This window comes from Heterocephalus glaber, unplaced genomic scaffold (assembly GCF_053883595.1).
Source record: "Heterocephalus glaber isolate CG9 unplaced genomic scaffold, H.glaber_assembly_v1.0 deba00001472, whole genome shotgun sequence".
Lineage (NCBI taxonomy): Eukaryota > Metazoa > Chordata > Mammalia > Rodentia > Bathyergidae > Heterocephalus > Heterocephalus glaber.
Window position 1 is genome coordinate 41886448 of NW_028258315.1, and position 24350 is coordinate 41910797.

A 24350-nucleotide genomic window follows, 5' to 3' on the forward strand; every position below is an offset into this window, starting at 1 on the left:
TGCAACACTTCAACTAGTCAAATATGCACTCACATTGCTGTTTTCTTCGTCATCTGAATCAAGAAGTTCTGCATTCCCTGTGTCCGTGTCACTCAATTCTTGCTCCATTTCACTGATATGAATAATTTGTGTACATATTTGTTAATCCTGCTACATGAGTAATTTTGTGAAAGAATGGAAAGCTCTTTTTAATCACTGTATCCCCACCATCTAACATGGTAATTATTTAGTAGGCACCTGATAAATCTGAACTTAAATCAAACACAGAAACAAAATCTTGCCCTGAAAGTAGTGACAGCCTGAATAAAACAACACATTTACTTTATTTTTCTAGCTAGTCAAAATCACAGCAAAAAAATAAAAATAAGGTTTATGGTGTGAGAAAGCGTGGGAAATACAGAATATGAATGAAAGGAAGCGAAGGAGTTAAACATTTAGTGTAGGCTAGGATACCAGGAGGCAACCCAGGCATTTTCAGTTGTAAGCTTAATGGAGTTAATTTGGGATGAGGGAGAGAGCAACAAAAGGAGGACAAAAAGGAGGAAACAGCACTATGACCTATATGACTATAGTCAGAAATAAGCCTGAAAATTTAAATTAAGAAGACGCATTTAAAGGAAAACAATAGGACTGATGAATGAGGGACTCAGAAAGCTACTTACAAAGAATTTATCATTGTGTTTCAGTTTTACTATTTGTTAGCTATCTTGGTGGAAAGTGTTTCTTGGAGGGAAAGACTGAAACTATTATCTAAAATAATAACAGATATATTCATGGGTTCTAATACACAATGATCATCTGAAAATGAAAATTAGCTCAATTGCGAGTTGTAAAATGGTATAATTTAGTTTGTCTTTTTTTGTTGTTTTGAGACAAGGTCTGGATATGTTTCAAGCTAGCCTCAAACTTGCTCTATAGCCTAGGCGGTCCTTGAACTCTCAATACTCCTGCCTCAGATTCCCCAGTGCCAGGATTACAGGTGTGTGCTACCACGCCAAGCAAAGATGGTATAATTTGGGGTATATCACAAACCATAAATCCTATAGTGCTTTAAGATTGGTAAAGCAAGACAAAATAATGTACCCCAGATTTTCTAAGCATTTTCCCAAAGCAAAAACCACAAAGGGAAACAGTGATTTGATTGCACAACGATTTTGTACGGCACAAATATCATAAGCAAAGTTAAAAGACAAAAGACAAAATGAAGAAAATTATTTGCAATGTGCAAAGACATATAAAGTATTCACTTAAAAGAAAACTAACACTCTTATTTAAACATGATCAAAGAACAGAAGCAAGTAAAACAGTAACAGGTGGGAAAAAATATTGTCTTTACAGTAATCAAAGATACCAACATATCGATAAAGCCCCCCCCCCTTTGGGTACCTGGTATCAAACTCAGGAGCTTTCGAGGCAGGGGACTCCCCCCCACCCCTTTGGTACTGGGGATTGAATCCAGGGCCTTGGCACTGAGCCACACTCCCTCTTTTCATTTTGAAATAGCATCTTGTTAAGTTGCCCAGGCTGAGCTGGAACTTGTGATCCTCCTACCTCAGCCCCTAGAGTGTTGGGATTACAAGCATGTCCCACCACAGCCAGCTAAAAAGATGCCTTTTTAAAAGTAAAGATGAAAAAGACCAACATCAATTGTCAAGATGGGGAATGGGAGGGGTGGTTGGTACAGTTTTCTGAATGTCTATCAAACCTTTAAAAATGTACCAACTCTTGACCAGCAACTCTATTTCTAGAGATTTGCCCTGAGGAAACAGATAACTATGCAAGGGTATGGGGTGAAAAGCATTATTTGCAACTCAGTTTACTATTGTAAAAAAAATTTTTTTTAATAGGACTGTAATTTAAAATACCCCAGGGCTGGGGATTTAGCTCAGTGGTGCTGCACCTGCCTTGCAAGTGCAAGGTCCTGAGTTCGATCCTCAGTACTGAGAAAAAAAGAAAGAAAGAAAAATATCCCCAAACAGAGGATTGGTCAAATAAATGATGACCAAAATACCACGTTCTGGGGCCGGGGATTTGGCACAGTGGTTTCGCCGCCTGCTGCGCAAGCACAAGGACCCGAGTTCAATCCCCGGTACCGAAAAAAAAAAAAAAAATACCATGTTCTTCTTAGAAGTGGTGACACACACACACGCACGCACACACACACACACTCTCTCCCCTATATGTACTTATTTTTTATTTTTAATTTTTTGGTATCGGAGATCGAACTCGGGTCCTTGCGCTTGCGCAGCAGGCGGTGAAATCACTGAGCTAAATCCCCAGCCCAATATACTTATTTTTAAAAAGTTGTATTTGGTGACCTTTAAAAAAAAAGCTGTAGGTAATATGCATAAGAGAACCCAACTTTTATAAGAAATAAGAAAGCAGACAGGAATGTGTGTACTTTGAAAGAAATTCAAAGGAATATATACCAAAATATCTAGAAATTGCCTCTGTATATAGTACAATTACAGATGACTTTCAAATTTTTGCTTATCTATAATTAACATATATAACCTGTATAATGAAAACAAGGAAAAAAGTAAAAAATACTTGTCACAATGTACACATTTAAAATGTCATTGGGAATTTTAAAATGATGCTTTGAGTTGTACACATAATTTGTTTACCTTTATTATATATAAATCGTACTTTATTAGAAAAAAGTGGTATCTTGAGTAAAGCCTTTTAGACAAATTACCATAGTCTATTCCTAAATTGATGGACTAAAGCCCCAGCTAAATCAAAGAGCTATACAATCTAGTGTATCTAAACTGCCAACATAACCATTAACAGAGATCAACAACAAAAAAGCCGAGGGAGGAGAAAAGAATCTCATGTAACTATGTTCAAACCTCATAAAAAAATAGTAAAAATAATACATAGTTACATAAACATAGTTAAAATAATAGATTTGAATAGCCTTTAGATATTGCAAGGTAATTTATTTATACACACATATATGTACATACATATGTATATATACACAGTATAGTTCTCACTCAAGTTGGTTGTATGTATGTATCTAGTAGCACTAGGAATTGAACCCAGGGGTTCACACATGCTAGGCAAGTGCTATACCACTGGGCTACATACATCCCCAGCATGAACCCCCCCACACCCTTTTTTGAGAAAGGGTCTTGCTGAGTTGCCCAGGCTAACCTTGAACTTGCAATATTCCTGGCTCAGCCTCCTGAATAGCTGGGATTAAACAAGCACACCACCATGACCAGCCTCAATTTTTTTTTTTTTTTTTAGAAATAAAAGGAAAAATGATTGAAGTGGGCACTTTGTAGATGAGGAAAACTATCCTAATTTTTTGTTTTCAAAGGATTAGGTTGGTATTATAGAGGCACTAAAATGATCCATTTTTCCAAATCTTTGGAAGTTCCACAGAATAACTAGAGTTTGAGTAATTTTGATTTTAGCTTTTAAGTGACTTGTGGTAACTGAATACATGGTTTTAAAAGCAATCATTTAATTTAATTTTAGCATTAAAGAAAAATATATAACAGTATGACATAATACCGTTTCTCATCCCAAGTGGGATAAACTATCAACACTTAATCTAATTTGATCATTGTAAAAGTAATTTTGGATTCCAAGAGGTTATCTCATTGCTACTCTTTTTGGTTCTACACCTGCAGACAGTGCTTTGCTTCCCGAAGTACTCTCCCAAAGTACCACTTTTCCCCTCCTACTTGATTGCATAGTCCCTTCTTCTCCAGAGCTGTAAGCTGAATGCAGCATCTGGGGAGAAAGCAATACTGCCTACAGCTGTGTCCCATGATGGCTCCGTGCTGCTAACATTACAGCTTTGGGAAGATTTGGTCACAGTGCCCTAACTGCTGTGAACACTGGTGTTATTCATACAAATGTGCAGGAAGAGGGACTTTCAGTAGGATTTCTTTACCTGTTTCCCCACCACAAAACAGTGAAGTAAACAGAATGGGTCATGAGCAGTTTGGCCTGTAATGCAAACTCACAGCCTGACAAGTCAATAAAGAGCCAGCCCTGCCTGCACAGCCCCAGAGCCTCTAAGGTTAGCAGCAAACGCAGTTTGGATATGTTCTGCACAGGGGTTTTAATGCTTCTCATTACTCAGCTATTGTGTGCAAACACTACGAAACCAGTAATCTAAATTATCAAGTCCAAATAACTGGCTACTAAACTGCATGTAAAGTTCAAAAGTTCCCCACAATGGCTTACTTATTTACCTGTAAGAGTGAATGGCCATTTTTAAGTGGTCACAAAATGATACCATAGGTAAAAACTACTGCAATCATTTCCATGAATTTTACACAATCTTTTGGAAAGGCAAATTCTTCAATGGAGAAAAATTGCTCTGATGAAAAAATATGTTCCTTACACAATTCATTTTTCTTTTTCAGATCTAAATTTCTAATCAATGTCAGAAACACCACACACCTTTAAAAACTGATTCCTTTATTTTAAACTAACCCCTCCTCACAAGACATTAAAAAAGTAACATTAATATATATATTAATATATATTAATATATATATATTTGGGTCAGTAATATTTGGGCCAGTCTTCATATTTTTACTTTGTCAGTGTTGCTGAAAGTCCCTGAAATAGCTGGGTATGGGGGCCACATGCTTGTAATCCCAGCTATTCAGGAAGCTGAAGCAGGAGGATGGCAAGTTTGAGGCTAGCCTGAGCAATTTAAAAAGACTCTGCCTAAAATAAGTTTCTGGGTTAATCTCAGTAACACCACCACAACCACCACCAGAAAAAAAAAAGCCCTTCAAGACTGGGCCATAAAACACCCTGCAGTTTCTACCTTGCTCTCTCTTGGAGCACTCACTGGGACAATGCACTGCCAGGTCCAGAGCCAGCTGACTCCACTTACGCAGGAGCCCCAGGGCCTCTCCTCACAACCCCAGGTGTGAGCTTGGTGCAGATTCATCAGCCTCGGCCTCCCGGAGGCCTTAGGATGATGGCAGTCCTGGTCTTCGGCTTGATGAGAACCAAGCCTCAAACTCTTGAAGAAACTATGAATAAATTACCAAGTTTGGGATCATTTGTTGGGTGGAAATAAAAAACTCATACATCAAATATTCAATTTCTCTCCCATAGGTATATGAATAAATATTCAGAATTTGGGAGAAATTATATTTTAGAGAATCAGCACTTAAGGTGCCAACTGTATCACAGTCATTTCCATATTTTACATTGATCAAATACCCAAAGACAATTATGAGAATCAGTTTTATGTTGATTCTTCAAATCAATCATTATACCTTATTCTTCTTGATCCTCACAGCACAAATTTTAACATTCATATGATTATAAAACAACTATAAATGGATTTAATTCCTCAAGCTCATGGCTTGCCTCTTGAATATTTACATCATCTCATAAAACGGGTATTATATCTTGTCATAGCCCAAGTACATATCAAGTAGCAAACATTTTATCTTTTAATGCAGCCATGACCTAATTGCATGAAGTAATTAGAGAAAACATAGCCATTATAGAATCCACAAAAATGAAACAAATTGCATGAAGAAATTAGAGAAAAACATAGCCATTACAGAATCTACATTTCCAAGGGAGAGCCCCAAATGATTATAGTTCTATTGTCAAATGTTCAAAATCTGTAAAATACCTTAAGAAGGGTATTTTTACTTAGATACTTAGATAAGCAATGAATAATGCACATTTCCTCATATTCGCAAGAAGATATACTAGAATGATAATAATAATAACAGAAACCAAAATGTTAACCTACAGGGTAAGGAATAGAAAGGGCAAAAGGAAAGGGCTGGAAGCAAGACCTCTCTGAATACACCTGGTCATACAGCTTTAACTTCAGTCAGGTAAATGATCTACATATTCAGAAAATTAAATTTAAAAATTTCCCTTTGAAGTGAAAATAAACAGAAATGAATGAACCTTGATGTATATCATGTTGGAAAAAAATCATTTCAGGTGACTTTAGAAGGACACCATTTTGTTCACACATCATAGCAGAATTTAAGAGCAAACACTGAAAAAAAATCTTTAACCTCATCTAACGGTCTTTTATTAGCAGTAGCTACTAAAATAGTAATACTAAAGTATTACTACTTTCAGACTACTTTATACAGTCCCCGTAAAATAAAGCAAATAACTAATTATGATGCCATTATTACTCAAGATTTCTAATATAAAAAATACAGAAATAAATTCAAAGAAGTAACAGTAATGTTAGGCCTGAATTGGATATAAACTTATAAGTATAAACTTGTAAACTGGTTTCACATATTCCTATTTGCTAGTTCTGTCCTTTGTAAAGGTCTAGAAGTAATGAATGATATCCCAGCAGCAATGGGCACCTCTAGTGGTAGATTATGATTCCTAAAAAACATTCCCCACTAAAAGGAATCAATGTTTCTTGCAGGAATAGCTAAATCCAAGACTGTGCAAATACACAAGTATATAGAGAAAATGTTCTAAAAGATAAACTTAGAATCTTCTGTAGTAGAAGTAAAAAAGTTATCAAATACAATGGGGTTGTGGCAAAATCTGCAGGTAACATGGAGTTACGGTTGGTCAAGATGGGACAATTTGAACATGAAAAAGAATAATGCAGAAAGGAAGAGAATGAGAGGGAGACTAGAGAAGAGGAGAAGGAAGAGAGACCAACTCCTTACTAATAGCTTAATAATATCACTCGATACAGTTATCTATGGTATCAACCCCATCAATTCCTCTCTCTCAAGAATGGCAAGAAAAATGAAAGAATTAAGCATTATCTTGTCTCTCCTGAATGATGTATATTTTAGGGCAAGCAAAATGGGGAGATAAACAGGAAACTCTGAATATAGACCAGATAAAAGCAAGCAAATGTTCATATATTTTATGTGTAATAGCATTATGATTATATAAGAAAACAGCCATGTTTTAGAGGTGAAAGGCTATTCAGCCTAGATTTGCTTGGAAATGCTAGATGACAAGAAAAGAACAAAATAGATCAAGCAGGTATAACAAAATTTTGGTAACTATTAAATCTATCAAGGTGATGAATATATGAAAGGAAACTGTTTTGTTTTACATTTGAAAATAATTTTTTAAATGTATAAAGTTTTAAAGAACTGTCAATATGCATTCTGTCCAAAATGATTTAGGATTATAAAATATATTAAAGTTAAGGTACATATTTACCACTATTATCAATAGAATACTATGGAAATTTCATTTCCCTTTTCCAAATTTTACTCACCCTGCAGGGCTCTACTAAAATTCTACTTTAAGGCTTGCCAGAATGTAAGCTTTATGTACAGCAAACATGTATAAATGAATGAATGAATGAATAAATAAATAAATAAATAAATAAATAAAGCAAGAAAGCAAGCAAGTAGGCAGGCAGGCAAGCTTTCTAACCCTACTTGGAAGTAATCACCTTGAACTTCTATATAATTTAGAGGCACCTCTTTTACTCTTCAACATGTACAGCCTTCCACTATGATGTTTAAAAATTATGTTTCTGAAAATGGACATGTGTTTCAAATTTTCCATTTTCATATCTATCTCTTTGGATACATTTTATGCTATGTATATAATTAAAATTAATATTTTAAATTGCAGATCTTTTTAAAAATGTGGACCATGAGGTTGCTGTCTAGGGCACTTTCAAGGGTCTTTTCAAAAACCAAATTCTCTGGAGTCATAACTTCTAAAACACATTGTGGTTTCAGAATTGCTTTTGCTTTTCTACAACCAATAAATGGGTGTTAGTAAGAAAAAGTAAAGCCAAATGAAACTGAACATTCAATGTGGATGTAAAGTTATTTTCAATAGTGCCAGAGTCTACAGTCTGTGGAAGAGGATACTTTTATATAAAAACATGTTAAAGTTGCAAGTTAACCATAAGATATACCTTTCTATTTTTTAAAGAATCAAATAATATACCAAGTTATTTGAAAACATTAAAAGCAATAAGATAATATTCAGTGAACTTGAAAAACGAAAAAGACTGTGAATACGATTTGTATCTCACTAGAGTGCTATAAAAAATTCAGTCATTACTGAAGTCATGCTTGGAAAATCCAACATTAACACTTCAAAATATATTAAAAATTTAAAACAGCTGCTGTTGGGCTTGGGATTTAGCTCAGTAGTTCTACTGCCTGCCTCGCAAGCGCAAGGTCTCAAGTTCAATCCCCGGTACCAAAAAAACCCAACCAAACAAACAAAAAAACCCAAAACCAGCTGCTGTTTTCACCAAAGATTCTACATGAATTCTTACCTTCCTTTGTAAATACCATGGAACAAAATATATTACACATACAATACAAAATATATACATATTTAAGATAAACACATATATATTCATCTGTGTGGCTAAAATAAGTAGAAAATGTATATAGGTGTTATATTCCTGTGACCCTTTCAGTGTCAGTGTCAGTAGACTGTTTAATATTATACATTGGATAAGAAAAAGTGATCTTCCAAAATGAAAGTGAAGAGGATTTCAATAATTGGTTTGGAAAAAGACATGTGCAATGGTTAAACTGTAACATATGAGACAAAAGTATATAATTTCATACCACAAAGAAAGAAATTTGTTACAAGAAACATTAATAAAATATTTAATGAAAAATAATTTTGTTTCTTTGGGATGGAAGGAACTTTTATGAACAGGAATATTCATTAAAAAAGTGAGCTGGGCATGGTAGTGTACCCCTGTAATCCCAGCACACAGGAGTCTGAGGCAGGGGGGTCACCACGAGTTCCAGGCCAGCCTTGGGAACATAATAAGTTCAAAGTCAGCTTGAAATATATATAGTGAGATCTTGTGTCAAAAAAAAGTATCCATAAAACTTTGAAGATACATATACCTGTATAAAAAATTTTCTGAGTCAAGACAAGACTTTAAATTATTCCACTGACTTAAGATTCATACTAAAAGTCATTCTAAAAGAGACAGGATAAGAAGAGAAGCGAATAGATGACCATAGCTCTTAAATCACATAAGGACCAAAATAAAGGATTTATTCAACAAGTCAACTGCAAATCAAAGAATTTAGTTGTGAGTTTTAGAGAGCTGCTTGAGATTTTGGTCCTCTCATCTCCTTTTTTCCTAGCTTCCTCTGATTTCCAGGATGAACTGGAAGGGCAAGATGGGTTTGCAGCTTAGTCACAGGGACAGTGAAGACAGAGCGGAAGCCAGTTGCACTTTTCCCTTTGTGAGGATCTGTGTGGAAGTGCTCAGCACTTTCTGACTGTACCAGTGCCAGGGTCCCGCAGTGTCACACAATCCTGAACCCATTGGTAATCTCTGCATTGTTTCAAGTTAGATGTTTACTACAGGGTCCACCAATAAGCTGAATAGCCAGATGCTGGGCAATCTAAAAAAGTTATCTTTCTTCTTATAGCTTCTTTCTAGTTATATAACAACAATACTTTAAAGCACATGTACTAATGGACAGCTGTATGCATGCATAAAGTAAAAAAGTTCGTAGTAGAAAGGCCAAAAAAAAAGCAGCAGAGGCAATTCAAGATTTACCTGGTCTACTCTGAAAATGGCCTGAATTTATAAGCTGAAAGTGAAATTCCTTGTATTTCTTATTAGCCAAATGACAAAACAATGAAAGCAAACAAACAAAAAAAGTAGTAAGACATTCTCCCATACATGCCTGGCATGGTTTGATTAGAAAAACAACCCCCAAAAAACCCAGAACGTGGCCATTTACCATTACAACTGTGACTTAATCATTTTGTTCATCTTAGCTCAAAGCAAACGAGTCTAATAGCATTCATTACTCTCAGTATATATACAGATTAATCAGTATTTCCTAACTAGCTCACAACGCACATTACAGCTATGTTCAGAAACAGGTTAAAGTTCAAAATTAGTCAGAAGTACTCAACAGTTTTCTAAAATCACAAAGAAAGTAATTATTTGTAATATTAAATTTTACATGAGCAATGCACTCAATGAAAAATTCATCTGAGATGGAGACATTGTCAAGCACTGATAGATTTCAATAAGCATCCAGGAATAGCCTGAGTAAGAATGTGAAGTACAATATTTTAAAACCAAAGGCTTCCCGCAAAGGAAGGTTTCTATAAAATGCGCACAAAGGTCTATGAGGAGAATGGATCTAGCTTTTCATATAAAATTATTAGTTAGTTGCCCAAAGTCTTGCTGAATTTTATCTTTTTTTTTTGATACCAGGGATCAAACTTGGGTCCTTGCGCTTGCACGGCAGGCAGCGGAACCACTGAGCTAAATCCCTGGCCCCTTGCTGAATTTTACAACCATCAGATTTCATGAATTCTTCTTATATGTAGGGTCATTTCATTTATTAATGGAGGGAATTTTAATTGCTACAATCTTTGGATGATATTTGGCACAATCTTTAAAATTTTAAATGTCCACATTCTTTGATTTAGCAACATTTGAACAAAGATATCTTTATCTGGTATTGCAAAATCTGGAACAACTCAAATGATCAAAAACAAGGGAATGACAGGACATCTAAATTATCATACAACAGTAAAATTTAATACCATGTCATAGGCAGAGGAAAATACCCATGGTTTATTATTATGGGGATAGGGTAGGGAACAAAACACAAGCTGCAGAATAGTATATGTAAGATATTCCTAAAAAAATTTTTTTTTTTTGGTACCGGGGATCAAACTTGGGTCCTTGCGCTTGCGAGGCAGGCGACGGAACCACTGGGCTAAATCCCCAGCCCATATTCCTAAAATTAAAAAATATATATACAAAGAATAGTTAGCAGTGGTTATCTGAGAAAGGATGGGGCTTGGGGAAAACATTTCCTTTCTAAGTTACACATTTCTAAACAATTATCATTATTTTTTAAAGATAAAACATTGTACATTATTTTTTTAAACAGAACAAAAAGACATACAAATCCAAATACTTCCATATTTAGTAGCACTTGTTAAAAATGTTTTCTTAAAAGTTCCTTTCCTTATTATACCTGAATTTATCTAAAATACACAAAAGAATACAGGTAACACCTTAATGAGAAGCATTTATCTTTAAAGTAAATGTTCACAGCATTAAAAAGAGGAAAATATATAGCTAACATTTATTGAAGGTCTGTTACGTCCTAACCAGGAGTTTAACTGTTTTGTTTCCTAGATACTCTTACATAATTCTCATATATGAAAATCCTAGCTGTAGGTGGTATGGTGGTACACAGTTGCAGTTACTTCAGGAGCCTGAGGCAGGAAGATCACAAGTTTCAAGCTAGTCTGGGCAATATACCAAGACCTTGTCTCTTATTTAAAAACAAAACAAACAAGAAAACCTAGCTCCATACATCCTGCCCCCCATGCTAACAGTATCTTTGTCTGTGGTGAGTTATGGAAGCCTGTGAATAAGGCTATGGGGCATCTTTTCCTTCTTGGTACTACTGACCACTTGTGTCTAAAAAAAGAAAAGTTATCCCAGTTTGAAGATGTGAAATCAAAATTATAAGATGTTGAGATTTCAAGTGAAGATCAAAGGACAGGAGGGCCGGGGATTTAGCTCAGTGGTGCTGCCACCTGCCTCGAAAGAGCAAGGTCCTGAGTTCAACCCCTGGTACCAAAAAAAAAAGGACCGGGTCCTTCTCTTTCCACTGTTTAGTTCAGTCTGGGAAACTAGGGAGGCATTCATATCTTATTTTTCAGGCTGTCTAGTCTGGTATGACAACAGAAATAAAATCTCCCAATTATGCTAGATAGTCTTTGGCTTCTTTCAAGTTACCCTAAGGCCTGTAATGGCTTGAAAGTGGAGGCTCTGGTCTCATCATCAACATATAAGACATATAAGAAAAACCAGCTTGGGGAACATAATAGTGTTTTGGAAATTTGGAAATGATATGTTTGAAGCTACTGGTCCACCCAAGCAAAACTTTCCAGAAGGTAAGTGGGCAGACTCGTATGAATCATGGGGGAACAATTTCAGCTGGAAATAAAGATTTGGGAATCATCATGCATAATTGAGACCTAAAGGATGAATAAGTACATTTAGGAAGAAAAAACACAGTGCCTAGGAGTAAGGAAAAAAAAACACGCAAAGAAAAATAAAAAGGCATAGTAGGAAAAATGTCTCAGATGAGTGTAGAATCAGTAATAAAAAAGTTTCAAAAAGGGCTCAAGGGAAACAGGGTCCAAAACAGCAGAAAGGATTAATATAAGGGCTACAGCATGTTCTCTGGATTTGGGAATTGGAAAACATTTAATGATTTTAGTGAAAAAATGCAAAAAAGTTTCTGGGGGAAAATACCAAAATACAGTCAGTTTAGGAGTGAACAGCTGGAAGGTACATCTAATGAGTAAGTTTTGAGAAGCCAGAATGGGAAGAAGAAGTTATACAGCCTCTTTCTCATGTAGAGGGAAGGCCTAGTGAATAAAAGTGAGAAAGTTTAGCATTGGAGAGTATAAGGCTGAAGGAAAAATGTGCAAAAGGGGAAGAGAGGAGCTAACAGAGGCAGGAAAAATGTGCAGAAGGGGAAGAGAAGAGCCAACAGAGGCAAGCAGGGAGTGAAGGAGTGTACCTTAAGGCCTTAGGAAGAGGGGCCACAATGCCACAGTCTCTTGGAGCCTGCAGGATGAGCTGGGCAGACACCAGTAATCTTGGAGCCCAAATCGCAAATCCAACCAGTCAGGAGGTAATGTAGCTAGTCAATTCCACATGCTCAGACTACAACCAAAATCCTAAGAAAATGGTCTCCAAAATTCTAAATCACACAAGTCCCACAGTGAAATGCTACAAAGGTGGATGTGTGAAAAGAGAAAAACAATTGCTACTCCATGCATCTAAACCCTTTATGTAAGTATATGAATCTACTACAGGCCTAAAAAGTGACAGGAAATAAGAGACTGGGAAGATTTAAAATTTTTTATGTTGTTGTAATACTAAGAGTGTTTAAGTGTTTTCATCAGTAGGTACATATTCTTTTTAAATGCTACAAATTTGAGTAGTTTGATCTTTAGGGGAAATTATAATCAGATAGTATCCAAAAGGTTATCATGATACAGCTAAATTATCTCTGCCTGTCACAGGTTAAAGAACATTTAAATTCTGGAAGTTCACATCAGCTTTTTCTAGATAACAAATCTTAAGTATCCTCCGATATTCATTCAATTAGTGATCTTGGGCCTTGATAACACCACAGAGAGAAACTTTCCAACTATCATTCAAATCATATCTAAAAAGGTGGTCATAAATATTTTAAAACCCAAGTGAACTAATAAGACCTAGACCCATTAAGGATAAGATCTTTTACAACAAATTAAATAAAACAATTTATTGAAGTCTGGACTCAAGATAAGCTAGATTTATTAGCTGACCTTTTATTCATTTAAAGAACAAAATTAGCTCTAATTGCATTAGAATGGAATCCAGTAAATTTTCCTAAGTCTCCTAATGTGGCATCCATGTAAGAACTGCTGTAATTGTTTACAAGTAAGATGGAAATGCTTTGATTATAATCTTTCCACTTGTTTTACTGTGAGGTAAAAGCATTTCCCAAAACCTTAAGCTAGTTTTTCTGACAGTATATTAATTTTTCTCTTACACATATTGCATCTTTGGTGTTAATGAACAAACTACAACATGGCAGGGGAAAAATTAAATTTGGACTTGATTATAATTCTAGGTCAGTAAAAATAAGAGTAATATAAGCAAGTTAAGAACTACTCTCAAAAAACTGGAAAATGGCTGAAGATCTGAATATGAAAAATTTTCATTATTTGTCTCCTCTTGAAGGTGGCTCAGAACTATCCTGAGACATATGGATACGGGAACATTGAATTTATATGTATAATAATACAGCAAAACTAAAAAGTCCAACAAAGATGATGCTCTGAAATGTTTCTCAACTTTTATCTCCAAAGGCTCATGTTTTAAACCAACAAAATTCTTTGCTCTGCTCCTTGGGTTTCATTTATAAAAATACAAAATCTGACAGCCTTTCTCTAACTAAAATAAAATAAATCTATTATTTCTGTGCCCTCTCCCCCTGTATTCTGACTAGAGTCCTCCTTCCCCTGAGGCCCACCAAGTCTCTGTCTGACAGGACTTCTGCCAGAGGAGCTGTCAGGCTGAAGTTCCTGATGACGAGGCTTCACCAAGGACTGGAGAGACCTGGGCCACCTCTTCCATCACAAAGAGGCAGGATACAGAAAAGGAAAGTGAGCAGAGTCCTAACAACACTTTAGGAACCCTGCACAATGCCTACTTAAAGTCAAACCCCCAGCTCCATCCCCATTTCCCTTCTCTAAGCTAGCTTGACTTGGGTTTCTTTACGTATAGCAAGATTTTTTGGGTTTTTTTGTTGTTTTTTTGGTACCAGGTATCGAACCCGGGTCCTTGAGCTTGCACAGCAGGTGGCGAAACCACTGAGCTAAATCCCCAGCCCCAACATATAGCAAGATTTTGGACTAACCGATACCCAAAAGAAAACAAGAGCACTGCAACCAGAGGGAACTCAGCCTCTTAAAGAGGATCTTCACTGAGCTGTGCTCTTATACTTGCCCTTGGGTTATGAGTTGGTTTGAAAAAGTCAATAAAAAAATGCCCCAGTGTCAAGTGTAAAATTAGCTACAGAGGACACTGTCTTGAGATCTGGTTCCACATGGAAATTAAGTTTTAAATTTAGAGACTTGAAAAACTTTACCTCTCCCAAGATATAGGGAGGCACTTTCTTAAAAACTGTTACATGGGCCCAGGGGTATAGCTCAATGATAGAGCATGTGCTTAGCATGCGCAAAGCCCTTGTTTAATCTCTAGCACGTGCCTGCGCACACACATGAAAAGCAAAAACCCTAGTGCTAGGAAGCTATAATCATATTTGACATAGAATCATTTGTCTCTTTTTCCTCTCCTTGATCTTAGTTTCCTATTTCTACTTCCTGCTTTGCTACGCATTCTCATTTAGTTATCTTAAATTCATTTAGACTGGAAAAAACATTTCAAATATAGAAAGGAAAGCAGAAAGTGGGAGAAAAACTATTTGCTATTATTCCTTTAAAGAATTTATTACTGAAATACCATTACACATTTTTTTTCACTTCATTAAATGCTTTTTGGCTAAATCTAGCTACATTTTAAAATATATTTTCTATTTTCTTTGAAAATATTTTAAATGACTAGTTTTGCAAGTGCTCATGATTATTTTCTTTTCTGTCAAAAAGTTTAGATCTCACAAAGACAAAAATATCCATATATATTTTGTTTTAAAAGATTAAACCTTTTAGGGGGTCAGGGATATAGCTGCATCTGCCTGGCAGGCATAAGGTCCTGAGTTCAATCCCTGGTACCGAAAAAAAATTCTGAAGATTAAACCTTTTATATTTTTCAAGGTTAATACAAAAAGTGTTACAGATGTGTAAATACCGAATAGTTTCTCTGGTGTGAGAAACTGAAAGTGTAAATAAGGACTAAATGTATAATAGGTCATGTGAAATAGGAAGAAAAGGGGCAAAGGGGAAGGAAGTGGGAGGGCTAAGGGAAAGGATAGAAGGAAATGGGATTAATATGAGAAAATGGAAAAATAGGAACAAAATCTTTGTAAATAGGGAGGGCTGGAGGGGTTGAAGGGAGGGCTGGGCAAAGGTGAAAAACAAGAACCAAGAGAGACTATGTAAAGGTGCAAATTTTCAATGATGAATGTCATTATATTGTATACCTAAAATGTACCAATGATTAGAATGAATAATCGATAATGTAAAATAGGAAGAAAAGGTCCAAAGGGGTAGGGGTAGTGGGAGGCACAGGGGAAAGGAAAGAAGGGAAAGGAAAAAATGATGAGAAATGGAAAAAATGGAAATAAAGTCTTTGTAAATAGGGAAGGGTGGAGGGCGTGAAGGGAGGGCTAGGAATGGGGAAAAAACAAGAACCAAGATGCATTATATAAAGGTACAATTCCCAATGAGAAATGTAATTGTGTTGTATACCTACAATGTACCAATAAAAGAATTTAATACAAAAAAAAAACAACAAAAAGTGTTAGCTCCTATTTTCACAATGTATAGAAATAATTTAGAAATTCCAATTATTACATATCCCCCACCAGATATAAGCTAAACTTTGTGAACTACAGCGAAAAAAAAAAAAAAAAAAAGAATGACACAAAAGGGGTATACAAAATTTTAGCACCTCTGTTGTATTTGTTTGGTTGTGGGTTTTTCTTTTCTTTTCTTTTTTTTTTTGGAGACAGGGTCTCACTATATTGTTCAGGTTGGCCTTGAACTCACTATGTAGTCCAGGCTGGCCTCAAACTTGTGGCAAACCTCCTGCCTCAGTCTCCCGAGTGCTGGGATTACAGATGTGCGACATCATGCTCAGCAGCACCTCTGCTATGAAAGAACTGGAGAATAAGAAAATTTCCTGGGTTTAAGAAAGCAATCTAGTTGCCACTGGAAATCAAAACATTAGCAAAAAGAAAACTATAACCACCACCAATAAGGTCATCTTTGAAAAAAATCACAACATAATTTGAGTGGTTCGAAAGCAGAGTTAAATTTGAACTCTCAGTCAAAGGAAATTTAGTTATCATTGATAGCAATATTGCCCTCTGAAAGGCATATATGGTTTCTGTATCATCTGATCAAATGACATCTGATCAATCACTGTTAGATATTGATTAGAAAATACAATCAAGCATTTTGGGTTGTCAGGAGGGGTTTAGTTCGCCCTCCCTTCTCCGGTGAGCTCATGGAATTCAGCCAGGAATGTCCTGAGAGCAGAGGAGGGCAGTTTAGTTTCCCTACCACAGTGTTCTGGCCACCAACAGCGAGTCAGCAGGCAGCAGTGCTTCTCTGCCCCAGGGACAGAAAAAGCAGCAACCCCTGTCTAGGACCTGTGTGAGAAAGGTGTGCAAGGAGACCTCTTAAAAATGTGAGCAGAAGAAAGCTTCTTTCCATACCCATCATTCAACACTAAAGCTTTATACAAATTTACATTGTTTTTCTAATACTTTACCAATATGTAAAATCAAATCTTTTTTTTTTGGGTACCAGGGATCGAACTTGGGTCCTTGTGCTTGTGAGGCAGGCAGCGCAACCACTGAGCTAAATCCCTGGCAAAATCAAATATTTTTACATAACACTCCTTTAATAGAACTTTGAGCTTTATAAATATAGTCACACATTTAAAAGTTAGAAAAGCCGCAGGTCCTATTCTGTCAATCTTTCTTGACCAATCGCTCAACAGTCCCTGTCCCTAAGAAATTCCATCACATATTTTCTTCACAGAAATGAGTAAAAGAATGAATAAGTTAGCCAATAATCCCAACACTTACTCAAAATAAACTAACTCAGCAGATAATAAGGTGGGGATGTCAAAACACCTGACAACTGTGCTGCCACTTGCCCCGCCCGGCACAGCAGACATTCTATTTACTACATGGTGCCACAAGGCCCCAGTGGGACCCAGAATCCTGATCAGCAGGATTCCAGGGATCCTGGGTGAACTGAAACCCTTTTGCTTTCCTGGCATCAAGGCCAGACTTGATTGTTGAGCTAGAGTCAGATCTCCCAGCAGTGAACCTGAAAGTGCTAGGTCCCTCCCTATTCATACTTCATGGGTATAGAGACTGTAATTTCAGGGTTAGGATTTTTTTTTTCTCTTGAGACAGTGTTTTGCTATGTAGTTCAGGTTGGTCTTGAACTCACTATATAGCCCAGTCTGGCCTTGAACTCACAGCGATCCTCCTGCGTCAGCTTCTGGAGTGTCGGGATTACAGGCATGGTTAGGATTTTAATTTCATACTCAATTAGACCACAGCGAACTCTGGATATCCATTATGGGAAGACATATTAAAGGAATTTGAGGTCTTTGGAAAGTTACTTAACTCCAGTCAGGAAGAGGTACTGGCCTCACCATATGCTCCCTTCAGAACAGTTTCCAAGAATGTGAAATCAAGGAAAAAAGGTTACCTCCATCTTACTTCAAGTAAAAAATACACAACAGAGGAAACAATCTAACCTCAAAGTACTTTTCTGGATCAAGGGCAGAAGATATAACTTCTTTATTTAAGAAATTAAATATTATCTTACAGATCTTCCAACAAGAGGGTATAATTTAAACCTTGTAAAGAGTTTTTTTCCCCATAATTTCAAGACTCTATATTCTCTGCCTGTCTTTCAGCAATAAATATTCCTCCTTACCCCTAGACACTTCAACCCCCTTCATTTTTGAATCCTAGTCTGCCTATCAATTTCAGTTTAAAAGAGGATTAGTTCACCCCCAAGTGTGTACAAATTAAGTAACTAAAGGCATATTTACATGGATCTTTTACCTCTTTTCCATTATTGTAGCCATGTATCCTTATGCTACAATCATAAAAGATTATAAAAATTTAAATGCCATATAATTTTCATGGATCATTGTTATGTTCCCGAATGGCAGCAGCCTAGGGAAGCTGTTCCTTGGGATTTGGTTCATAGGTATTTGACCCCTACAGCCAAGAGAAAAGGAAGCCTGGCTACTGTTGCACGTGGTGGCAGACCTTGGCATCATCCATGTGGTACTGGTTTTAGGTGCATGTAGAATGCAAGAATTGTGGGGCCAGGAAGGTTTCCACCCATATTTCTGAAGAAGGCCTGGGAGGTCAGACAGTGTATCCCTGAGAGGGCATTGTCTGAAGCTGTGTGAAGCCGAAGGTGCAATGGAGACCCCAGAAGTTTGGAGAAGCCAGGACTATGGATCGTCTGAGGAAAATTGTGAGGCAGGAGCAGAGCTGGCCCAAGAAAGAAGCCTAGGGAACTACAACCACTGGAAATGCCATAGGGGCAGTCACTAAGCCCTTTGAAGTGCATGTCTTTTTTTTTTTGGTACCAGGGATAGAACTTGGGTCCTTGTGCTTGTGAGGCAGGCTTTGGAAGAACTGAGCTAAATCTCCGGCCCTGAAGTTCATGTCTTGCCACAGATTGTCATGGATGCTGGACATGGAACTATAGGTCTTTAATGTCTGTCCTGCTGGATTTTGGACTTGCTTTGATCCCATTCCTTTGTATTCCCCTATTTGCACCTTTTGGAGTGGGAGTGTCTATCCTGTGTCATTAAATGTTGAAAGTATTTAACTTTCTTTTCATTTGTACAGGGGCTTGCAGCTAAGAGTAAGCCTTAAATCTCAGAGGATACTTTGGACTTAAGACTTTTCAGCAATGCTGTAACTGTTAGGACTTTGGCAACTCTTGGAGATGGACTAAATTCCTTTTTCATAAAGGGATGTGCATGAGCCTTTGAGGGGTCAGGGGCAGAATGTTATGGCTTGTGACTAAACGTTCCCCAAAACCTCATGCAGTCATAGGTGGGGCTTTTTCAGAGGTGGCTGGATCTAGAGTGTGTGATTGATACATAGTGCAATGCTGGGATTAAAGGTGCTAGGATTAAGGATGGGTGATTACTACATCAGTCCACTGATTGGTTTGGCACCACCCTAACCTTGGTAACCTGGATATAATATAAGGGACAGAAAGGGGCTTGTCTTGTCCCTTGTTTGTTTTGCTACCTTCTGTCCACCATGAACTGTTTTTCTTCTGCAATGCCCCTCTGACACACCACCCTGCCTTGGAGCCAACCAATTATACACTGAAACCTCTATAAACTGTGAGCCAAATAAACCTTTCCCCCTTTAACTTTGGGTGTTGGGGATTTTGTCTCAGCAATGAGAGAGAAGTAACTAAGAAAGCCATGAAGTATTCCTCTTTTAATTTTTTCAGCTACTTAAAATTGTAAAAACCATTCTTAGTTTGTGGGCCATACAAAAGACAAGCAGTAGGCTAAATTTGACCTAAAGCCTGTAGTTTATTGACCCTTGACACTATGAAAAGTACTTTACCGAATAAGTTCTATTTTACATAAAATTCTATTATTATTTGCCTTGGACTTCTCTTTCTCTCTCTTACTTTAATTAAAAAATATAATGTATTTCAATTAATCTCTTTGTTCCATTGGAAGGATTTTCTTGCATCTGCCTTGGTCAAACGATTAATCCTTTATATAATATGGGGGTTATTTACCTAAATATCTGAAAGTTTACATGTTATATAATATTGTCCTTTCAAAGACAATTTGTCTAGAATCTCTGCTTATTATAATTTCCTCAAATTGGATATGTTTTTCCAAAGTAATAAGATCTATTTCTCACATCTTCCAATATCTTAGGTGTATGAATGATTTATTGAAAGGAAAAAATAGAATAAACAGTCAAAAGAATTAGCCAAAAATGCCGAAGGGCAGAGAGATGAATGTAATTATCAATGCCTTTTTATGAACTTTTTATCTATAAAGGGAGTAAGGAAGCCAAGCTTCAGTGTGGAAGTTGAGATTAAATCCTGGTTAGTCACTGAGAAAATAGGAATTAAATATGAATGGGTAGGAGAAAAAAACCTTTTAAAAAATGAATAGTAAGAATGTCTCCAGAGCCAGATGATACACAGAATTCCCACTGGGGTGGTATGAAGAGTTACTTGGTGGTCTCCCCTATCCCCTACCAGCTGAGAGATGAGGACACTACTCAAACGTCTCTAGGTAAGACTGAGTATACTGTGTACACTAGATACTGTACCTGAAGATACCTGATATAAAAAGAGATGAGTCCATGGTGTTTTTGCTAACATTTTTGAAGCTTGTCATCAGTACTACTATCAATGGTGTAGGTCTCTCTACTGGTGCAGTAAACTAATTATGTGGAAACTGTACAGAGAATATAGGTAAAAAATATGATGGACTATCTGGATTTTCTTCTTTACATCTTAAGAGAAGTGTACACCACTGTTAAAGGCACATCTGTGTCTCTTTCTACCACTTGTCATAATCATTCTGGGCTTTTACATGCCACTACCACTGGGCTTGACAGGGCAGTGGCGTAAGATACACACAAACTTTAAGATGAAATGATCCACTGAGAAAACAGAGCACATTTTTTTTTCTTTTTTGGTTCCAAGGATCAAACTCAGGACCTTGTGCTTGCAAGGCAGGCACAGTGCCACTAAGCTAAATCCCCAGCCCTCGAAATACATTTTTGATCCTCACCTACTTACACAAACTTACAGGTCCTACTCTCATTTTTATGACTAAAATTGAATGGAAATGCAAGCTTATTTTTAATATATTTGCTTACAATGCAAACTACTCCATTTTCAGACTTACTGGGAAAATAGTTGTAAGCTTGTACTTTTAGCTTGTGAATTCCATGTAGATGAAATACAGTACAGCGTTTAGAAAAATTGTTTTCAACATGATTTACAAAATCAATACTTCATACCTTATTAAGATCATGTTAAGAGTACTACAGACCTTAAAACTTCATCAAAAGGTGAATAAAGGATAAACTCCTTTAAAGTATATGAGTCTGTGAAAATTAAGGCAAACAAATGTGAGATTTATGGTTCTAGTTTTAAAACAAACAAAGAAAAGTGGACAACTACAACTTCATTTGTTTCACCAACCCTCTGGCAGTATCTTTGTTTTATAGGTACAGAATAAAACTATGTTCCATCAGTATCTTTGTTCTGTATCAGTGATAGATAATGTGTGCTTAGAAAGGTATAACATCACATCTATGTGGTTTGATGGTTAATCTTGGTTGTCAACTTGACTGAACTGAGAAACACCTAATAAATTAGTAAAACACATTTCTGCGTGTGTCTGTGAGGGTGTTTAAAGAGATGATTGGCATGGAGGACAGTAAACTGAGGAGAGAGAGTCACCTTGAAAGTGGACAGCTCCTCCCAAGAGGCTAGAGGCCTGGATAAAACAAAAGTGGAGGGAAGAGGAAGCCCACCAGCCTGGGCTGTTTCTCTCTTTACTTCCTGGCTCCCGTGAGGTGAGCAGCTTTCCTCTACCACACCCTACAGCCATAACATCTCTCTGCCTCACCTCAGGCCTAAAAGCAATGGAGCCACCCGGCCACAGACTGAAACTTCTGAAACCATGAGCCAAAATAAACCTTTCCTCCTTTAAGTTGTTTTCCTGTTATTTTTCACAGCAAAAGAAAGTTGACTACTATACTAGGTGAAATATGGCAGTTAGTCTATCCAATAAACAGTTTCTTATTTACTAAGACCTTAAAACACTATGCAGAAACAATGTTATGTGCTTGCCTTTATAAAAGATAAAAACAACAAGAAAACAATGGTCCTATATGTTGAAGCAAAAAGTATTTGGTGGAAGAAACCAATAAAAACTTGAAAAGCTCTCAAAACAAAGCTTTACCTTACATGTTCATACTGGAAAGAACTGTAAATCTATTAGGAGAGGATAGAAAAGGTTAAGTTTCACTTGTTTCACGCTGATTTAAAACATTTGTACTTACATCTTGTCTTGGCCAGCACCAACTCGCAGAGTCAATCTGGGGATAACTGGACTTGGGGCTGGAACAACTGGTTCCACTTTTATCTGTGGAAGTTAGTACATTACAAGTCAATATTATTTTTTCCCCTCTATAAAAGTGCCTGCTAGTGAGTCTATTTCCCAACCCCTACAAACTTAATAAACAAATTTAAGTCACAAATATGCCTAAAATGCTAGACATAAAGACAATCTGGCCTATTCTGTATTTTGTTTTGTTCTCAATAACTGAAGGCTATCTTGCAGCATGAGAAAGTCTATGAACTTTAATCATAATATGTAAATAGGGCAGTTATTTCTGTTTTATTACTTTGGGTTAATTTCTTGAGTTCTATTATACTGTTTTAAACAAAAATTGATATTTAGAGCATTTGGTGGAATATTTACATAATTGCCAGATTCAGCATAAATAGAAAACCTACAGTGATATTTTCCTTTTAAGATGAAATGCACATGTTTATGAGACTTGACAAACATTAAACTCGTTATTAAGTTTACTTTATCACATGTGAAAGCTGAAATGCCAACTGTAACTACAGCATTACACTATTCCATTTTTGGCTAGCAGTAAAAAGATCTGAAATGCTGTAAAATAAAAAAACTGTATTTTTTCTTAGAAAGGATTTATAGTGATTCCTGAAAAAGATGAAAAATTCAAATATTTGAGCTATTAGTTAGAAAGAAAACATAGAATTAAGTATCACATTAAAGGGTCTCCACAATTTTTTTGTTTGAAGGTTTTATGGTATAATAAATATTTTGAATAAGCTAAACAAAAACTCTGTGGCTCCAAATTATTATTTACATCAAAAGAAATTTTTTTTTTGTACAGGGGATCGAACTCGGGTCCTTGAGCTTGCGAGGCAGGCGGTGGAACCACTGAGCTAAATCCCCAGCCCTACATCAATTTTCAATGGGGACTTGACTGGCATTTTCAGTGGGATAATTCTTTGTTGTATGGGACTATGTCAGGCACTGACAGATGTTCAACGTCTATGGTCTTGGAATACTTTGTGCCAGCAGTTTACTGCCAGTCAATGACAACTAGCTGCCAACCACTGATTATGTATTTTAAGAATTAAATCATAATAGAAGGGTATTGATTCTAATACTACTCAGTACATTAAGTCACATTAGTGATTTGAACATGGGTCAATCTACAACTTTCTCTTACATATTTACCTGTCTCCTCCAAGAGTTTTGTTTAATCCACCATCATATCAAGATCTGCTTTGATCATTCTCTTGCACAGTGCCTGGCATGCAGGAGGTGCTCAGTAAACATCCCTGAATCAACACTATCTCAAATGTCCTCTCATCTCTCATGTCTCTTGGTTATTCCATTGTTCATCCATGACCAACCTGAAACTATCCTCCAGAGCACTAACTGATACCAGAGAAAAATTTATGTCTTCCACTATCAGTTTATTTGGATTTCCAGTTCACTCATTTTTTTTTTTTTGGTACTGGGGATCGAACTCGGGACCTTGTGCTTGGGAGGCAGGTGCCAGAACCACTGAGCTAAATCCCCGGCCCTCCAGTTCACTCAGATATGGGGTGACACCACGTCTGCTTTGTTTATTGCTATTGGCCAGAGTTTATTAAGTGCTTAAGACATATTTAAAGCATGAATATGAAGCAATGAATCTAAAACTTTAACAAGACCACTGCCTTTTTGCTCAGCAAACTCCACAGGAAAAAGTATCAAGGCCACTAGGCAAGAGAACTCCTTCAGCTTCCTACACAGACTTTTCTGCACCCCTCCATTATAACTAGAGCCCATTTCTTCTGGTTTTTAAAGAATATTATTCATTAGCTTAATTATCTACAGTATCCTCAACCTACCTGGGCAATTAATTATTTTTATCTACCCTTTGAATGTGTTCAACTCTATTTTTTAAAAAAACTACCTTCCCCTCAACCTCTGGCTAGCAGTCCCTCACATTTTTGTCTTCATTATTTCTTTATTTACTTCATTGTCTCTGTTTCTTTGCTCCTTATTCATTCCTCAACCCGCTCCA

At 36.6% G+C, this 24350-nt stretch overlaps 1 protein-coding gene across 1 annotated transcript in view; it reads right to left on the minus strand.

Annotated features, from left to right (window-relative positions):
• Taf3 (TATA-box binding protein associated factor 3) overlaps positions 1-24350 on the minus strand; it is a 167365-nt gene that overhangs the window by 11685 nt on the left and 131330 nt on the right. The window contains exon 4 of the mRNA XM_004854542.3: positions 22296-22378. Within this exon, the coding sequence (XP_004854599.1) occupies positions 22296-22378 (83 nt within the window). The remainder of the gene's footprint in view (positions 1-22295; positions 22379-24350) is intronic.